Source organism: Cervus elaphus, chromosome 30 (assembly GCF_910594005.1).
Source record: "Cervus elaphus chromosome 30, mCerEla1.1, whole genome shotgun sequence".
Lineage (NCBI taxonomy): Eukaryota > Metazoa > Chordata > Mammalia > Artiodactyla > Cervidae > Cervus > Cervus elaphus.
In genome coordinates, this window is record NC_057844.1 from 29,091,931 (window position 1) to 29,107,132 (window position 15,202).

Consider the following 15,202-nt stretch of genomic DNA (forward strand, 5'->3'; position numbering starts at 1 on the left):
ACCTGAGATGTAGCCAGTGAGAATAGAGAGATGTAAAACACATGAAGATTTGGTGTGAAAAAAGAGTGTGAAATGTCTCATCAATGATTATATATTGATTATATGCTGAAAAATATTTTAGATATATTAACTAAAATTTTACTAAAATTAACTTGACCTGCCTTTTTTTTTTTTTTTTAACTTTTTTTCAAAAGATGACTGTTAGAAATATTTAAATGAGGCTCACATTGTATATCTACTGGACAGTGCTGATCTGGATATTCCTGAGGGAGGGGATACGAAAGTCAATCCCTTGGTTCTTCAGTTCAGTTCAGTTCAGTCACTCAGTCGTGTCCGACTCTTTGCAACCCATGAATCGCAGCACTCCAGGCCTCCTATCCATCACCAACTCCAGGAGTTTACTCAAACTCATGTCCATCGAGTTGGTGATGCCATCCAGCCATCTCATCCTCTGTCGTCCCCTTCTCTTCCTGTCCCCAGTCCCTCCCAGCATCAGGGTCTTTTCCAATGAGTCAACTCTTTGCATGAGGTGGCCAAAGTATTGGGGCTTCAGCTTCAGCATCAGTCCTTCCAATGAACACCCAGGACTGATCTTTAGGATGGACTGGTTGGATCTCCTTGCAGTCCAAGGGACTCTCAAGAGTCTTCTCCAACACCACAGTTCAAAAGCATCAATTTTTCGGTGCTCAGCTTTCTTCACAGTCCAACTCTCACATCCATACATGACCACTGGAAAAACCATAGCCTTGACCAGACAGACCTTTGTTGGCAAAGTAATGTCTCTGCTTTTTAATGTGCTATCTAGGTTGGTCATAACTTTCCTTCCAAGGAGTAAGCGTCTTTTAATTTCATGGCTGCAGTCACCATCTGCAGTGATTTTGGAGCCCCAAAAATGAAGTCTGACACTGTTTGCACTGTCTCCCCATCTATTTCCCATGAAGTGATGGGACCAGATGCCATGATCTTAGTTTTCTGAATGTTGAATTTTAAGCCAACTTTTCCACTCTCCTCTTTCACTTTCATCAAGAGGCTTTTAAGTTCCTCTTCACTTTCTGCCATAAGGGTGGTGTCATCTGCATATCTGAGGTTATTGATATTTCTCCCAGCAATCTTCATTCCAGCTTGTGCTTCTTCCAGCCCAGCCTTTCTTATGATGTACTCTGCATATAAGTTAAATAAGCAGGGTGACAATATACAGCTTTGACGTACTCCTTTTCCTATTTGGAACCAGTCTGTTGATCCATGTCCAGTTCTAAGTGTTGCTTCCTGACCTGCATACAGGTTTCTCAAGAGGCAGGTCAGGTGGTCTGGTATTCCCATCTCTTTCAGAATTTTCCACAGTTTATTGTGATCCACACAGTCAAAGGCTTTGGCGTAGTCAATAAAGCAGAAATAGATGTTTTTCTGGAACTTTCTTGCTTTTTCGATGATCTAGCGGATATTGGCAATTTGATCTCTGGTTCCTCTGCCTTTTCTAAATCCAGCTTGAACATCTGGAAGTTCTCAGTTCACATATTGCTCAAGCCTGGCTTGGAGAATTTTGAGCATTACTTTGCTAGCGTGTGAGATGAGTGCAATTGTGCTGTAGTTTGAGCATTCTTTGGGATTGCCTTTCTTAGGGATTGGAATGAAATGGACCTTTTCCAGTCCTGCAGCCACTGCTGAGTTTTCCAAATTTGCTGGCATATTGAGTGCAGCACTTTCACAGCTTCATCTTTCAGGATTTGAAATAGCTCAACTGGAATTCCATCTCATCCACTAGCTTTGTTCGTAGTGATGATTTCTAAGGCCCACTTGACTTCACATTCTAGGATGTCTGGCTCTAGGTCAGTGATCACACCATTGTGACTATCTGGGTCGTGAAGATCTTTTTTGTACAGTTCTTCTGTGTATTCTTGCCACCTCTTCTTAATATCTTCTGCTTCTGTTAGGTCCATACCATTTTGGTCCTTTATCGAACCCATCTTTGCCTGAAATGTTCCCTTGGTATCTCTAATTTTCTTGAAGAGATCTCTAGTCTTTCCCATTCTGTTGTTTTCCTCTATTTCTTTGCATTGATCGCTGAGGAAGGCTTTCTTATCTCTCCTGGCTATTCTTTAGAACTCTGCATTCAAATGGGAATATCTTTCCTTTTCTCCTTTGCTTTTCGCTTCTCTTCTTTTCACAGCTATTTGTAAGGCCTCCTCAGACAACCATTTTGCCTTTTTGCATTTCTTTTCCATGGGGATGGTCTTGATCCCTGTCTCCTGTACAATGTCACGAACCTCCATCCATAGTTCATCAGGCTGTCTATCAGATCTAGTCCCTTAAATCTATTTCTCACTTCCACTGTACAGTCATAAGGGATTTGATTTAGGTCATACCTGAATGGTCTAGTGGTTTCCCCTACTTTCTTCAGTTTAAATCTGAATTTGGCAATAAGGAGTTCATGATCTGAGCCACAGTCAGCTCCTGGTCTTGTTTATTACTCCCCTTGGTCATCTTTCTTGTGTGCTACAACTTTCAGTCATTAGCAGGCCCTTCCTTATACCTAAATTAAATCTCTTATGTTACAACACAAATCTCTTTACCCCAATGGGAGGATAGCTTTACTTTCTGCAGAATTAAATTTGATTATTTGCAAGGCATGTTAAATCTTTCTCAACTTATTCTTCCTGTAGTTAAACAGATTCAATTCCTTTTGCTTTTCTTCATAAACCTTTCTTTTCAGTTCCTTTAGCATTGGGATTCTTCCACAAATCATCACATTTTCCAATGAAATAAACTAGGTCTCAGAATGATGGGTGAGTTGAGAATGAAAAAGATGAGTAACCACAGCCTAAAAAATGTCAACGTGCTTCAGAACTATTCTTATTAAAGCAATCACCCTAATCGCTTGAAAATGATTTTTTTTTCCTTTTTAACCTGATTTAAGTTAATATGGAGCCTGCAAGGAGGCCAGGATCATTCACAGATTTTCCTTCTTGATGGAACTCAGTTCCCTGCATCCTTCTTGAGACACTCAATATGGTGTCATTTCAAGGTCAAAGACAGGAGGGCCTTGATGTTGAAGAATGGCAGAAGATTCATTAACCTCTGTCTCTAGATTTTAGTGGGCATTTAACATTCTGGGAAAAAGTCAATAGAGGAACATGGAACTTGGCCGTGCATGTGTCTTCTCTTTTCCAAACCCCCAAGAGTATAGCAGGTTCTCTGTTCAACCGGCAGTGAACACCCACTGAGAACCAGCTCGGCCCCAGCAGGTGCTGCGCTGTAGGCTGCCTCTTCCCAGCCTCTGAGGGTGAGGAGGAGTCCTGCTGGACGTGCACACTAAGGGGTTTTCTCTGCACAGCATCCACTTCTCCTCCCGGCAATGCAGTTCCTCTTCTCCCACCAGGGGACACTCTTCCTCCCTCGTAGGGATTGCAAGAATCCTTTCTCTAGAATGGGGCTTCCCTGGTGGCTCAGAGAGTACACAGTCTGCCTGCAATGCAGGAGACCTGGGTTCAACCCCTGGGTCGGGAAGAGCCCCTGGAGAAGGGAATGGCAACCCACTCCAGTATTGTTGCCTGCAAAATCCCACGGACAGAGAAGCATGGTGGGCTACAGTCCATGGGGTCAGCCAAGAGTCAGACACGGCTTAGCGACTAACACTTTAATTTTCTCTAGAATTGCTGTGGATGTCAGGGAGGGAAGGCCTCTACCCTGAAAGGGTCAGAGGCAAAGACCATGTAAAATCTGGAGCTGCCAGAGGTCGCTGGTGCCTCACAGGGAAGAACCTGCCCGAGGATGAAGTCAGCAGAGGAAAGCAGGTCTTCAGGGCCGGAAGGTGGGGCCGTGAGGACGAGGGAGAGGGTCTAAAGATTCTGTATGCTCGAATCCAGCTCCACTTGAAGCCGTGATACAGGAGTGAACATGTTCCTTTTTCACTTCAGGCAGTTTTTCACTGGGCTTCTGGCACATGTCACCAAAAATAATGCACAGGTTTCACTTGACAGCAAGTCTGGTGACATCAATAACCCATAGAGTGAATAGAGACAACGCAAGCACAGAGAAATCTGGGCACCTGCTCTGCTCCTCATGTCAGCCATGCATGAACCCCTTGACTGGATCCAGGGCCAGCTCGCAGGACAGCGTGCAGCCCTGCCACAGAGGATTGGTTGGGAGAACTGGGATGTATTATTTGGAGGAAAAAGGACTCATCTGGGTGAGTGGTAGAGGGGGTAGGCTAAGTGTCTGAAGGGCTGCCATGTGAGAGATATGATTGCATTTTCTAAGCCTTAAGAGAACTAGGATCAATGAGTAGAAGCAACAGAGTGTCAGACTTCAACTCAACATAATGAACTCTTCAAAGAGTAAAGGGGTTCCTCGGAATACAGACGCCATGAGCTCCTCATCGCTAAAGTGCTGATGCCCAGGTGGGTGACATCGGGAGGGTGGCTGCCCAAATCGCGTATCACAGTTGGGTTCAACAGGCCCCCTAAGCTCCCATCCAATCCTGCGAGTCGAGGACTCTTTACCTGGGAATACTGGGGCCTTTTCCAGCTGACAGGGACAAGGACGTTGGAGTTGGAGCCTGAGGAGGTGGAGGATGCGCTCCGGGTGACAGCCATGGCCCTGGGCTTCCCGTCACGCCCAGAGGAGTTCTGCAGTTCATCATACCGCCTCCCGATGATGGGCGTCTGCAGGGAAAAGAGCAGAGAAGCATACATTCTCTCTCCCATCCACAGTCCTTGGTATGTGGCTCGGTCTCCCAGCAGCAACCAAGAACTGCTTATTTGATGAAAATGTACAGAAGTTCAGTGTTACATGGAGGCTCATTTCCCTGATGTTCAAGAACACATCCTAAACCATTTTGCTTCCCTGGTGGCTCAGATGGTAAAGAATCTGCCTGCAATGCGGGAGACCAAGGTTCGATCCCTGGGTTGGGAAGATACCCTGAAGAAGGGAATGACTACCCACTCCAGTATTCTTGCCTGGAGACTTCCATGGAAAGAGGAGCCTGGCAAGCTACAGTCCCCGAGGTTGCAAAGAGACACAACACGCAAACCATTTGGCATCTTCAACACATTCCCACCCTCTTGAGCAGTTGAAAACAAATCCAATTGCTTGTTCTTAAACACACTTCAGAAATGACTGTAAAGATGAGAAGGAAAACATGCAGGAAAGCAAATTATTTTCAAATGTTTAAGCTTGAAAGACTTTCTTAAAACAAGACCAAAATTCCTTCCCCTCATCCCAACCTGTACTCACCAATTTTATACTCTCAAGTATTTGAAAATTTATTTAAATCTATGTTTTCAATTATTTAAATGAAACAGTCAGGGCCAGGTTCTTGAGCAACATTTAAGAAATTTCACTTCCTGAGGGGTCTGTAATGTGGTGGCTAGGTAGGCAGCACCTCCCAAACTTCAGCCCCAAGGGGGTCTCTGCAGAAACCTGTTCAGAGGCCCACATTCAGGGATGAGAGACACTGGCTGAGAGCGTTCCACCTGTCTCTCCAGGCCCATCTTTCTGGAGCAACTGGGTCTCTGGGGCATGCAGCTGATTGCAGGTTTTCTGTACCTCTTTGGAACAGAATAAACTTTAGTAAAAGAATAAGCTCCCCTCTCCTACCCTAGCAATATAAACTGTTTAAAATGGAAAAATATTGATTTGATACCTTAATGTCATATATAAATATCATAATAGCAGCAATAAACAGTGTCTCATCCTGAGTGTTGAATGGTCAATGAGACGATTGTTTGAAAAACACCCAATCTGGCTACAACTGAGCCAGTAAGTTCCATGTCAGCAGACCTAGTTTATTCCTTTAGTGAACTGATTCATTCAGCCAAGCTGAAGAATATGTATGAAGTATGTTCATACATTAGACACTGTACAGACCGTAATTACAAAGTGGACAGACCATGGTTTCTGCTTTAGGGGGCTTATTGGTCATGGGGTAAGAGACATGAAAGCAAATGTATTTTTATATCTTAGACTAACATACTTAAGTACAGGTTTCCAAAAGTTTGTTCATGGACCAGCAGGTAAATCTGACTATTTTGTGTCCTCTTTTCTTCCCAACTCCTTAGTTTGGTTCATAGGTCTCTTCTCCCCACATTCCCTTCATTCTCAAGGCAAGAATTTAAATAGTGGTCCTGTAAAAAGCAGTGTGGGAGACTCCCTGATGGTCCAGTTTTTAGAGCTCCACGTGCCCACCGTAGGAGCCATGGGTTTGATCCCTGGTCAGGCAACTAAAATTCTGTGTGCCATGTGACCCCCCCCCAAAAAAAATTCCTGGAACTTAATAAAAATGAAAATACAACATATCAACTTAAAAAAATTATTAAAGAAAAAAAAGCAGTGTGGCTTGGGGAAGTGACCATAAAGGCAGATTCCATAAATCTCGGTCATTCACTGATTTGGCTACAGTCCAGGAAGCAAGGTTGCAGATACAAGACAGGATGTGGCAGCAGTCAGATAAAGAATGAGTGAAGATCATGGTTTAAAATGCTTAAGATCATTCCATTTCAAAAATTGTCTTTTCTGTGGAATCGCTTTTATATAACTGAGGCTAGCTTCTATTTTTAAAAGCTGCCAAATGAGGGCCCCTGTGAATGTGTTCTTAAAAAAAAAAAAGAAAAAATAGAACCTTATTAGGCCTTAGAAGCTTTCATTTGACATAAATGTAAAGTAAGTCTCCCCTTCTCTAGGCGGCTAGTTTTGAACTTTGCCACTATGTATTCATGCTAAAGTTTACGGAAACAGTTAACATACCTCTGAAATATCAAAGTGGAAGTCTAGGGTTTTTCCAGGTAATTCCTTGGATGCGCTCGTCCATACTCGATGTATTTCTATCTTTGAGAGGTCACTGTGTTGGTAGGAAGGCAAAACTAGGCTGGCAGATCGAGAAACCACCAGCTTCAAGATATTCAGAGCTTCTCTCCAGTGAATGCTCTGAAGGAAATGAAACAGTCAGTCAATACTTAAAAAATTATTTCATTAAAAAAACTAACATGCTCCTAGCTACTGAAACTTCTCATGACCCGTCAGAACTCACTGATTTAAAACAGTGCAGGAAATTCTTTGATAAGTAAAAGGCAAATGACATAAAAAAGATAATTTATCTATAACAGGAGCTACATTTAGGAAATGAGCAAATAAAAAAGACCAGCTTTGTCCACATTCAAATAAACAGAAGTTTAAAATAACAAGGTACCACTTTTGCTAATAAGGTACTTCCTTAATTTGAAAAGCAAAACAAAACACAAACAAAAAAACTCAACCCTCATTGCAGTTAGGCTGCTGTTTCCTCACTCCTTCTCGAGATTCTCCCTGCCTCCAGTGTCCATCCATGCTTCCTGCCTCTCTAGCTCTTTCTGCTCCATTTGCTTCCTGGGCGTCTGACCTCTGCCCTCAGCCCTCTTCTCTTCTTGTCCATGTCTTCCTCACGACCTAACCCCGGAGTCTGGGAACCATTCTTAACTCCCCTCTTCCCTCCCTCCTGAGAATCTGACCCCTACCCCTGCCCACCTCCATTCCTGTTGGCACTGACTCAGCTGAATCCTCCCTGGACTATTTCAGTGGTCTCTTAACTGGTTTCCCCACTTGCAGCCTCTCCTTAGGTCTATCAAACCCATTCCAGCTAGTGATCTTTCCAGAATCTTCAGCTCAAGTCACTTCCCCACTTAAACACCTTCAAGGGCTCCCCCTGGTGGACAAGGAGGAGTCCACCCTCTTCAAGCAAGGCCTACATGGGTAATCTCTGAATTCCCCACACCAGCCGACGTCTCTTAGCCTCTGTGCTTTTCCTCATGCTATTCTCTCATCCTGGAATGCCCTTCCTCTGCTTCCTTATCAAACTCCTACTCTTCCTGTAAGTCTCACTGTGTTTCACCATCTTTGTGTCTCTGACAACTCCCGGGCAGACCGAGACACTTCTCCCATAAAAATATTGAACATGGATAACCAGCCCAATAAACGTTATTATTTGCCTAGGAGTTGGAATAAAAGCACATGTAGTAAAACGCATTCCCTTCATTGTTAAATTCTGCACAAGGGAGGTCATGGTTTGATACGAAATTAGCCACCATTCAAGATAAGATCTCAAGTACCCCAGGGATGGTCCACAGGCCTAAGAACAGGTAGTCTAATAAAACAATTTTTTTTTTTTTTTTAACAAGGGGCAAAGATGTGAACTGACCCTCTGTCTCTCGTGAGTGTCAAGTGAGAAAGCGATAATGATCATCTACCACATGGTACAACTGTTACTGGAGCAATGCCACTTCAAGAAAACAAAAAGCTTGAAAATCATTTTTAGCATTTGCAAATTCTGCAAGTAATGTGACTGGTGAAGTGAAGATGGGGAAAAAATGTTGAAATTGTCAGGCTTAGTCAATGAGTTTAATCAGAGAAAACCGAGCATTTGCCCTTGAACTGTGAACTCACCAAGTACACAGTATATTTTGTTTGTTGGAGTATTTTGAAGTACAAGTATGCCGATTTCTTAGCCTTAGTTCCTTCAACCCTAAGTGACAACATTCACCTCTGAATTAACCCTTCTCCTCTGAAATACCTGGTCTAGAACCAGACACACACAAGTTGCTTCTTCCTTCTCCTTTGAAATAGAACCCCTCAAACAAGACCCTGCCCCTGCCCCCCAAGCCGGGACATGCTTTCAGCACCTGGCCTTTAAGCTCAGGAGGCAGAGGTGTGTCCTCTGAAGGCTCAGGAACGCACCGGGGCCTGGTCCTGTCTTTCTCCTCAGGACACCGCTCAGGGTGGTGGTCAGCCACCGTCCTGGCTGCTCTCACTGTGTTATGGACATCGAGAAATGAACACGCAGCCTGGCACCCATATAACTACGGCCAAGTATGAGCTCCGTGCAGAGCCTGTCTTTCTGGAACGACTGTCTGGAAACATCCTGGTTCAATACTCACTTGCACGTATTTTTCAATGGTCTTCAGAACTTCCACGTTGAACTGCTTTACCGGAACGGCAGAAAGGTCCATGTAGCTGAGCAGACTGTAGATCACCTGCAGGAGGGGCTGCTGCATGCCGGGGAGGCCCTTCTCCAGCAGCTGCGGGGGCAACGCGCGGGGAGAGTCAGCCTGACACCAGATGTCCACACAGAAGCACCAGGGTCCCCTAGTACTTTCATGACTGCACATTTCCTTAGGAGGGAAAAGAACGCCCTAACTACTGAAGAGGTGGAGATGTTATCAAAGGCAATGCTGCAGGTCTGATATAATATATATCATATATATATGTATATATGATATATATATATAATATATAAAACATAATATTCAGGGACTTCCCTGATGGTCCCGTGGTTAAGACTGCTTCCACTGCAGGGGGCACTGGGTGTGATTCCTGCTTGAGAAACTAAGATTCCACAATGCCGCGCAGCACAGCCTAATAAATAAGTAAATAAAAGGTCTTTTAAAAAAGAAAAAAGCTTATAAAAAATTTTTTAAAGAGCTAAAAAAAATTCACACAATGGAATACAAGATAAACCTCAAAAGGAAAGCATCAAATACCACCAGTGACTGAAAATTATAAATGAAAACAAAAGAGATACATCTATAAATAATCAAATTGATGATAGCACTGGGGAGGATATAAGAGGAGTGGAATCATCGGTGGAAACGTTAACTTGGATAATCTGGCAATTGAGATCAAGAGAACTAAAAGGGTTCATATCTTTTGAAACAGTAATTACACTTTTAGGAACTTTTCCAAACCTAGAGACAGATACTAAGGTTTAAGTACGAGATTTCACCAAGGCATTATTTATAAAGGTTTAAAAAAAAAAAAAGAAAAATCTCACACAAAACAAGAAAGTTCTGTAAGCAATTTAAATACCAAACACTAGGGAAATGGATACATAAATTATGGTAGTCTGTATGATGAAATACCATGTATTCAATAGAAAGTTTTTAAAGACAGTAAAAGATATTAGCTATATTAAGTGAAATAATAAAGAAGGGATATATAGTTTCTATATAATAAATGATGCTAACACTGATGTAAATGGGTGTATGTTATACAGAAATAACACAGGAAGGACACCCAACAAAATCTTAATAGTGTTTCTCTCTGGATAATTTTAATTATTTTGGATGATTTTTCTTTCTTTCCTTTTTTTTTTTTACTGTTCTGTACCTTCTGAATTTTCTCCTATGAACACATACTGCTTTTATAATCAAGAAAGAAGTCAATGATATTTTCAAAAAGGAAAGAAAAATAATGAGCAAACTGATGTGACAGACATAATGAAAAAAGTTACAGTTCAAAACTAAAAGATAATAGAAATGATTCAAAGAAACAGTGAAATTCCACATCAAAAGTGGCCAAAAGAACTGAACAGTTAACAAATGAGGAAATACTTACACAAATCTATTGTGTGGAAAAATGAGTATCTTCAAAAATATATGCTTTGTTAATGAGTTCAGAGCACACAACCGTTAAACATAGTTAAGTCCTTAAATAAGATCTGAACACCCAAAATAATTTGAATAAAATCTTCCTGTCTCTGGCATGTGCTGACAGGTACCAGGGTAGTAAAAAGGAGTTTACGCTTTGGAGGCAACTATACATCGTTTCAAAGGCTGCTCTGATGCCTTATACTTGTGGTAAATGACCAAACCCGGCTGATTCTCAGAGTCTCTGTTATAATCACTGAGTTGTTGTGAGAATCTGTTGTTTTAACTGATTCTATTCAGCATCTATGATAATATATAGTAAGCGAATACACGATCAATAAACGAAGTTAAGGCTCGTATTATCAGTTTCACATACATATTTTACCCATGGTGATGGTGGTGGTGTAGTCGCTAAGTCGTGTCCGATTCTTGCGACCCCATGGACTGTAGCCTGCCAGGCTCCTCTGTCCACAGGATTTTTCAGGAAAGAATATTGGAGTGGGTTGCCATTTCCTTCTCCAGGGGATCATCCCAACCCAGGAATCGAACCCGGGTCTCCTGCATTGCAGGTGGATTCTCTACTGAGTGAGCTATGAGGGAAGCCCACTATTTTACCCATAGAAACTGTAATCGATTTTATCCTCAATTCAGAACTTACCTCTGCCAGGTAGGTAACCATATTCAAGGTGATGTCAGCATAGGCTTCATGAAGGTACCGGCAGACCACATTGACCCACGTGGCACAGTCCCTCGTGTAGCTGTGTGTTTTATAAAGAGTCATGACGTGTGCAAGATTGGAAAGTTTGGGGTTCTTCTCTTCCAAACAAACCTTTTATGAGAAGAAAGTCAATTAGGGATACAACAGCCTGATGAATAAGGAAGAAATGCTAGCAATTTTGCTCTAAGCCCCAGCATCCTGGAAAACTGGTCGATACATTTTTGGGGACAGTCGCAGAATGCTTAGTCATTTAATTTTCACCAATTTTTTTCCCACTTATTTTCTCAATAATGAAATGACCATGTGAATCAGCCACCCAGAAACGTGCATTACTAGTGATATCAGTATCTTCAGGTGTATGAAATGTATCACCCCGAGCCTGGTAACCTCTGTCCAACATCGGGTCTTGGATCTGCCTGAGGGTGAAGCCCTAAGGCATACCTGAGCGATTCTCTCAGCTACATCCTTACAGAACTGGTTGGGGTTTTCAAAATGCTGTATCAGCTGGGGCAGAAGACACAAGACATTCAGTGGAAACCCTGGATTAGAGAAGATACAAATGGAGACACGTGAATATGGTGCATTTGAGCCATTAACAGCAGGAAGGCCTATTATAGATTTTCTGAGTAGATGCAAAAGCAGCCTTTTGAAGTAACTTTGATCTAACATAAAGTCCATGATAAATGTACAACCATAATGGCATCCATTCAAAGCAAGCACTGAAGTAGATCTGCAATTTTCAGGTACAGTGCTGTCCTGCTATCGACTGTTGCAAGTAAGAATCATTGTTGGCATAGATTTTAAAAAGCGGATTAAAATGAACTGAAGCACTAGTTTGAAGTTTTTATCAAAAAAATGTATTTTAAGGAAAACTTGTTTGAAAAGACAGGCCAATAAATTTAAGTTATCAGAAAGATTCTTTGAAATGAGGAGGAGTAGCTTAGTTCTACTGTATTAAGCTTTGGCTTCCTGGAAAGAACTGTGGGCCACATGCCATGGTATTAAAAATCTGGTTTGCTGATTTAATTCAAAACAACAGGGAACCAAGGGAATTTTCAAGAGGAAAATAAAGGCTCAGAAAAATAAAAGATTTAAGAGTTAAGAAAAAAGAGAAAATGTCTGTATAAGAGCGATGGAATAAACTAGCACTGTCTACAATGTGATCTGGAAAGCAGAAAGAAAAATCTCATGTATTATTCTTGCCCCTTTTACACAACTGCCTTAAAAACATCTTCAATATACATAGTTAAGACTTATGCAGGGCTTCCCTAGTGGCTGAGTGGTGAGGAATCCTCCTGCCAATGCAGGAGACCCAAGTTCAATCCCTGGTCCGAGAAGATGCCACATTGAGCCTGTGCTCGAGAGCCTGGGAGCAGCAATTACTGAGCTGATGTGCCGCAGCTGCTGAAGCTCACACACCCTTGAGCCTGTGCTCCACAACAAGAGAAGCCACCACCGTGAAGAGTAGCCCCCACTTGCCACAAGTGGAGAAAGCCTGCTTGCAGCTAGGACCCAGCACATTAAAAAATAAATTTTAAAAAATTAAAGAAAAACTTCTATATAAATTTTAAAAGAAAAACTCTTCCCAAAGAACCATTTGTAAACACAATCATTAAAAGCGCTAAGCCCACAGTATCTTATTACACTAAACACATATTCCACCATGACCAGAACTTAAAAGAGGGTGAGCTTTACCGATGGCTTGAGATGAGTCCACCATGGCTACTTTGGACACTGGTGTCAGCAAACTGAACAGCTGCAAGGTAAGGTCGGTGGTAGTGAGGGAGGTGAACCCCTTCAACAGCAGCTGCTGCAACCCTGAAAAGTCTGCCCACTTGAGCTGCGCCTGGAGTTTCTCTAGTTTTTCTCGGTTCTCCGCTTTATCGAGCGGCATGTGAGCCAGCAGTCTGTTCAACAGCCTCAGGGCCATTAGGTACTCAAACTCAAAATCAGATTCCATCAAAGCCACCGTGACCCAAAAGATGGTGGCCAACAGGTTGGTTGGATGGTTTATGTGTGATGGGTCCGTGAGGCTGTCCTTCAAGGAGGATGAGCTTCTGGTTTTCGAGGACAGGCCTTGTTGGGTACAGGCCTGAATTCTGTCCAGGGTGGCACTCCGAGGTGGGTCTGAGGACCGGTCGACAACACCGAACTTCTTGGGCACAGAGAAGCTCCTTTGATGCCGGCTGCGTTCCGCAGTTGCGGTGTTGCCGCTAGCCGCCCCGGGGTTCACATTGAGCTGTCCCGTGCTCTTTCGGCTTGCTGTCAGTTTAGTGTTAGAGCTTAAGTCTGGCGATGAAGAGCTGGGTATAGAAATTAAAGAGTTCAACAGGAATCCAGCGCATTGCAGTGAAAGGCTAGTCCTTTAAAGATCCATCAACAAAATGGGGAAATCATCCCTTGGAAATATTACTTTCTAATCATTTTTTTCCGCATTCTTAAATGAAAAGGAATATGTTTCCTTATTCTTAAACATAAAGGTGTGAAAAACCAAACTTAACCAGAACAATCCTCATGAACAAAACAGCAAAACCAAACACTGACTTTAACTTATTGAAAAGTTAAAGAAATGGCAGTTGGCTCTAGAGTTTACTGATCATTCATTTAATTTTTGTTTGAATTTAGGTGAGAATAATTATGAAATAAAATGTGTCCAATAGGTATAAATGTTACTACTCTATTAACTGACCAATAAAAAGAACAGACACAGAAATATCTAGAAAGAAAAATGTAAATGCTTGTGTTAAAGGACAATTTTGGCACTTATAAAATTTATGAAAAATGATTTCTAAGTCTATTTCTATCAACAATGTTGCTGAATTTTTACTGATATAGATTAACCAGTGGGTTTATACAGATAAATATATATGATATTAGTAATTACACTAAAATTACCTATTATAAAAATGTTCACCTTAAAAATGAAACAAGGCCCAACCTGCTATAACATTATTGATTCAATTTCAAGCAAGATGAGCTTAATTATTCAAGCAGAATATGAAACTGTGAATGATTTTAAATGGGAACAGGAACAAAAGGATTAAAAACTAAAAAAGAAAGATCCTAAAGTAGAAATTTCTTCAAGTAAAATCAACATTTATTTCAAATGTTTTTACGGTGATGGATCAGATAAGTCTTGTATATATGCATTTAGAAAAGGATGCTTAATTTGTTTCTATAAAATGTGATAAATAGGATAATTATATAAAATATGAAAAAATACTCAAAGAAATAGGAAATTAAAAAAACTAATATTTGTATTACTTAGAAATAACACATTGTCTAACTTCCTCTGTATATATGTGTCTGTTGTAATTTCCTTTTTTTTTTTAAACTGAAGGAAATGTCATACATACTTTCTTGGGTCACAAACAGACTTCAAAAAACTAGATTTGTTCTTTAGACTTTGCCCAAAGTCCAGGCTTCTCCCAAATATTGAGTACAGTGTATCTGATTTTAAAATATTGTTCAGCTGATGCTCACCGAGATAGTACAGTTAAGAGATCAGTGTTCTTCAAGCAGTCAGACAAGTTGTCCACGGCAGCTTCCAGGGTAAGAAGGGCTTCCATGACATAACCCTGCCAGACACACAAAGACAACATTCTGTGCTACTGCTGGCATCTTGAAGATAAATTTAATGGATACAAACTTTATTCCAATATTGATACCATCTTTGAAAGCTGGACAGTTATGGGTTCTTTAATTTACAAAGAAGTTTTAAGGGCCACTTAGGAAACTCAGATGGCTCAGGAGTTAGCAGGTAATCATGATGATTTCTCTCCCTACATGTGAGGTTTTCAACAGACCAGTCTCATTCAAAACCCAACAGGGAGGGGTAAGGCTACAGTGGGCAAGCGTGGCCTCTTGCTGAGGGGGATGGTGGGCATTTGAAATACAGAGTGGCAACATCTGGAAGCCAGAGATGAAGAGATGAAGGATGAGAAGGGCTATGATTTGGGGCATTTTAAAGTATGCTTCCAATGACCAGAGGAGAAAAAGAAGCTGCAGTCTCCAGGCATACAGCCCTCTGAGATGCAGAACGTTTCTGATGGAAAAGAAGGGCTTGGCCCCAGCTACAGAGCTTGTAATGCCC

At 41.7% G+C, this 15,202-nt stretch overlaps 1 protein-coding gene across 6 annotated transcripts in view; it reads right to left on the bottom strand.

Moving 5' to 3' along the window:
* Positions 1–15,202, bottom strand: part of FRY (FRY microtubule binding protein) — a 423,715-nt gene that overhangs the window by 33,676 nt on the left and 374,837 nt on the right. For all 6 annotated transcript variants that reach the window (XM_043892044.1, XM_043892040.1, XM_043892039.1 and 3 more), the window contains 7 exons: positions 14,593–14,687; positions 12,805–13,412; positions 11,551–11,648; positions 11,050–11,220; positions 8,904–9,044; positions 6,742–6,921; positions 4,500–4,661 (listed from right to left, as the gene is read on the bottom strand). In XM_043892044.1, coding sequence (XP_043747979.1) covers positions 4,500–4,661; positions 6,742–6,921; positions 8,904–9,044; positions 11,050–11,220; positions 11,551–11,648; positions 12,805–13,412; positions 14,593–14,687 — 1,455 coding nt within the window. The remainder of the gene's footprint in view (positions 1–4,499; positions 4,662–6,741; positions 6,922–8,903; positions 9,045–11,049; positions 11,221–11,550; positions 11,649–12,804; positions 13,413–14,592; positions 14,688–15,202) is intronic.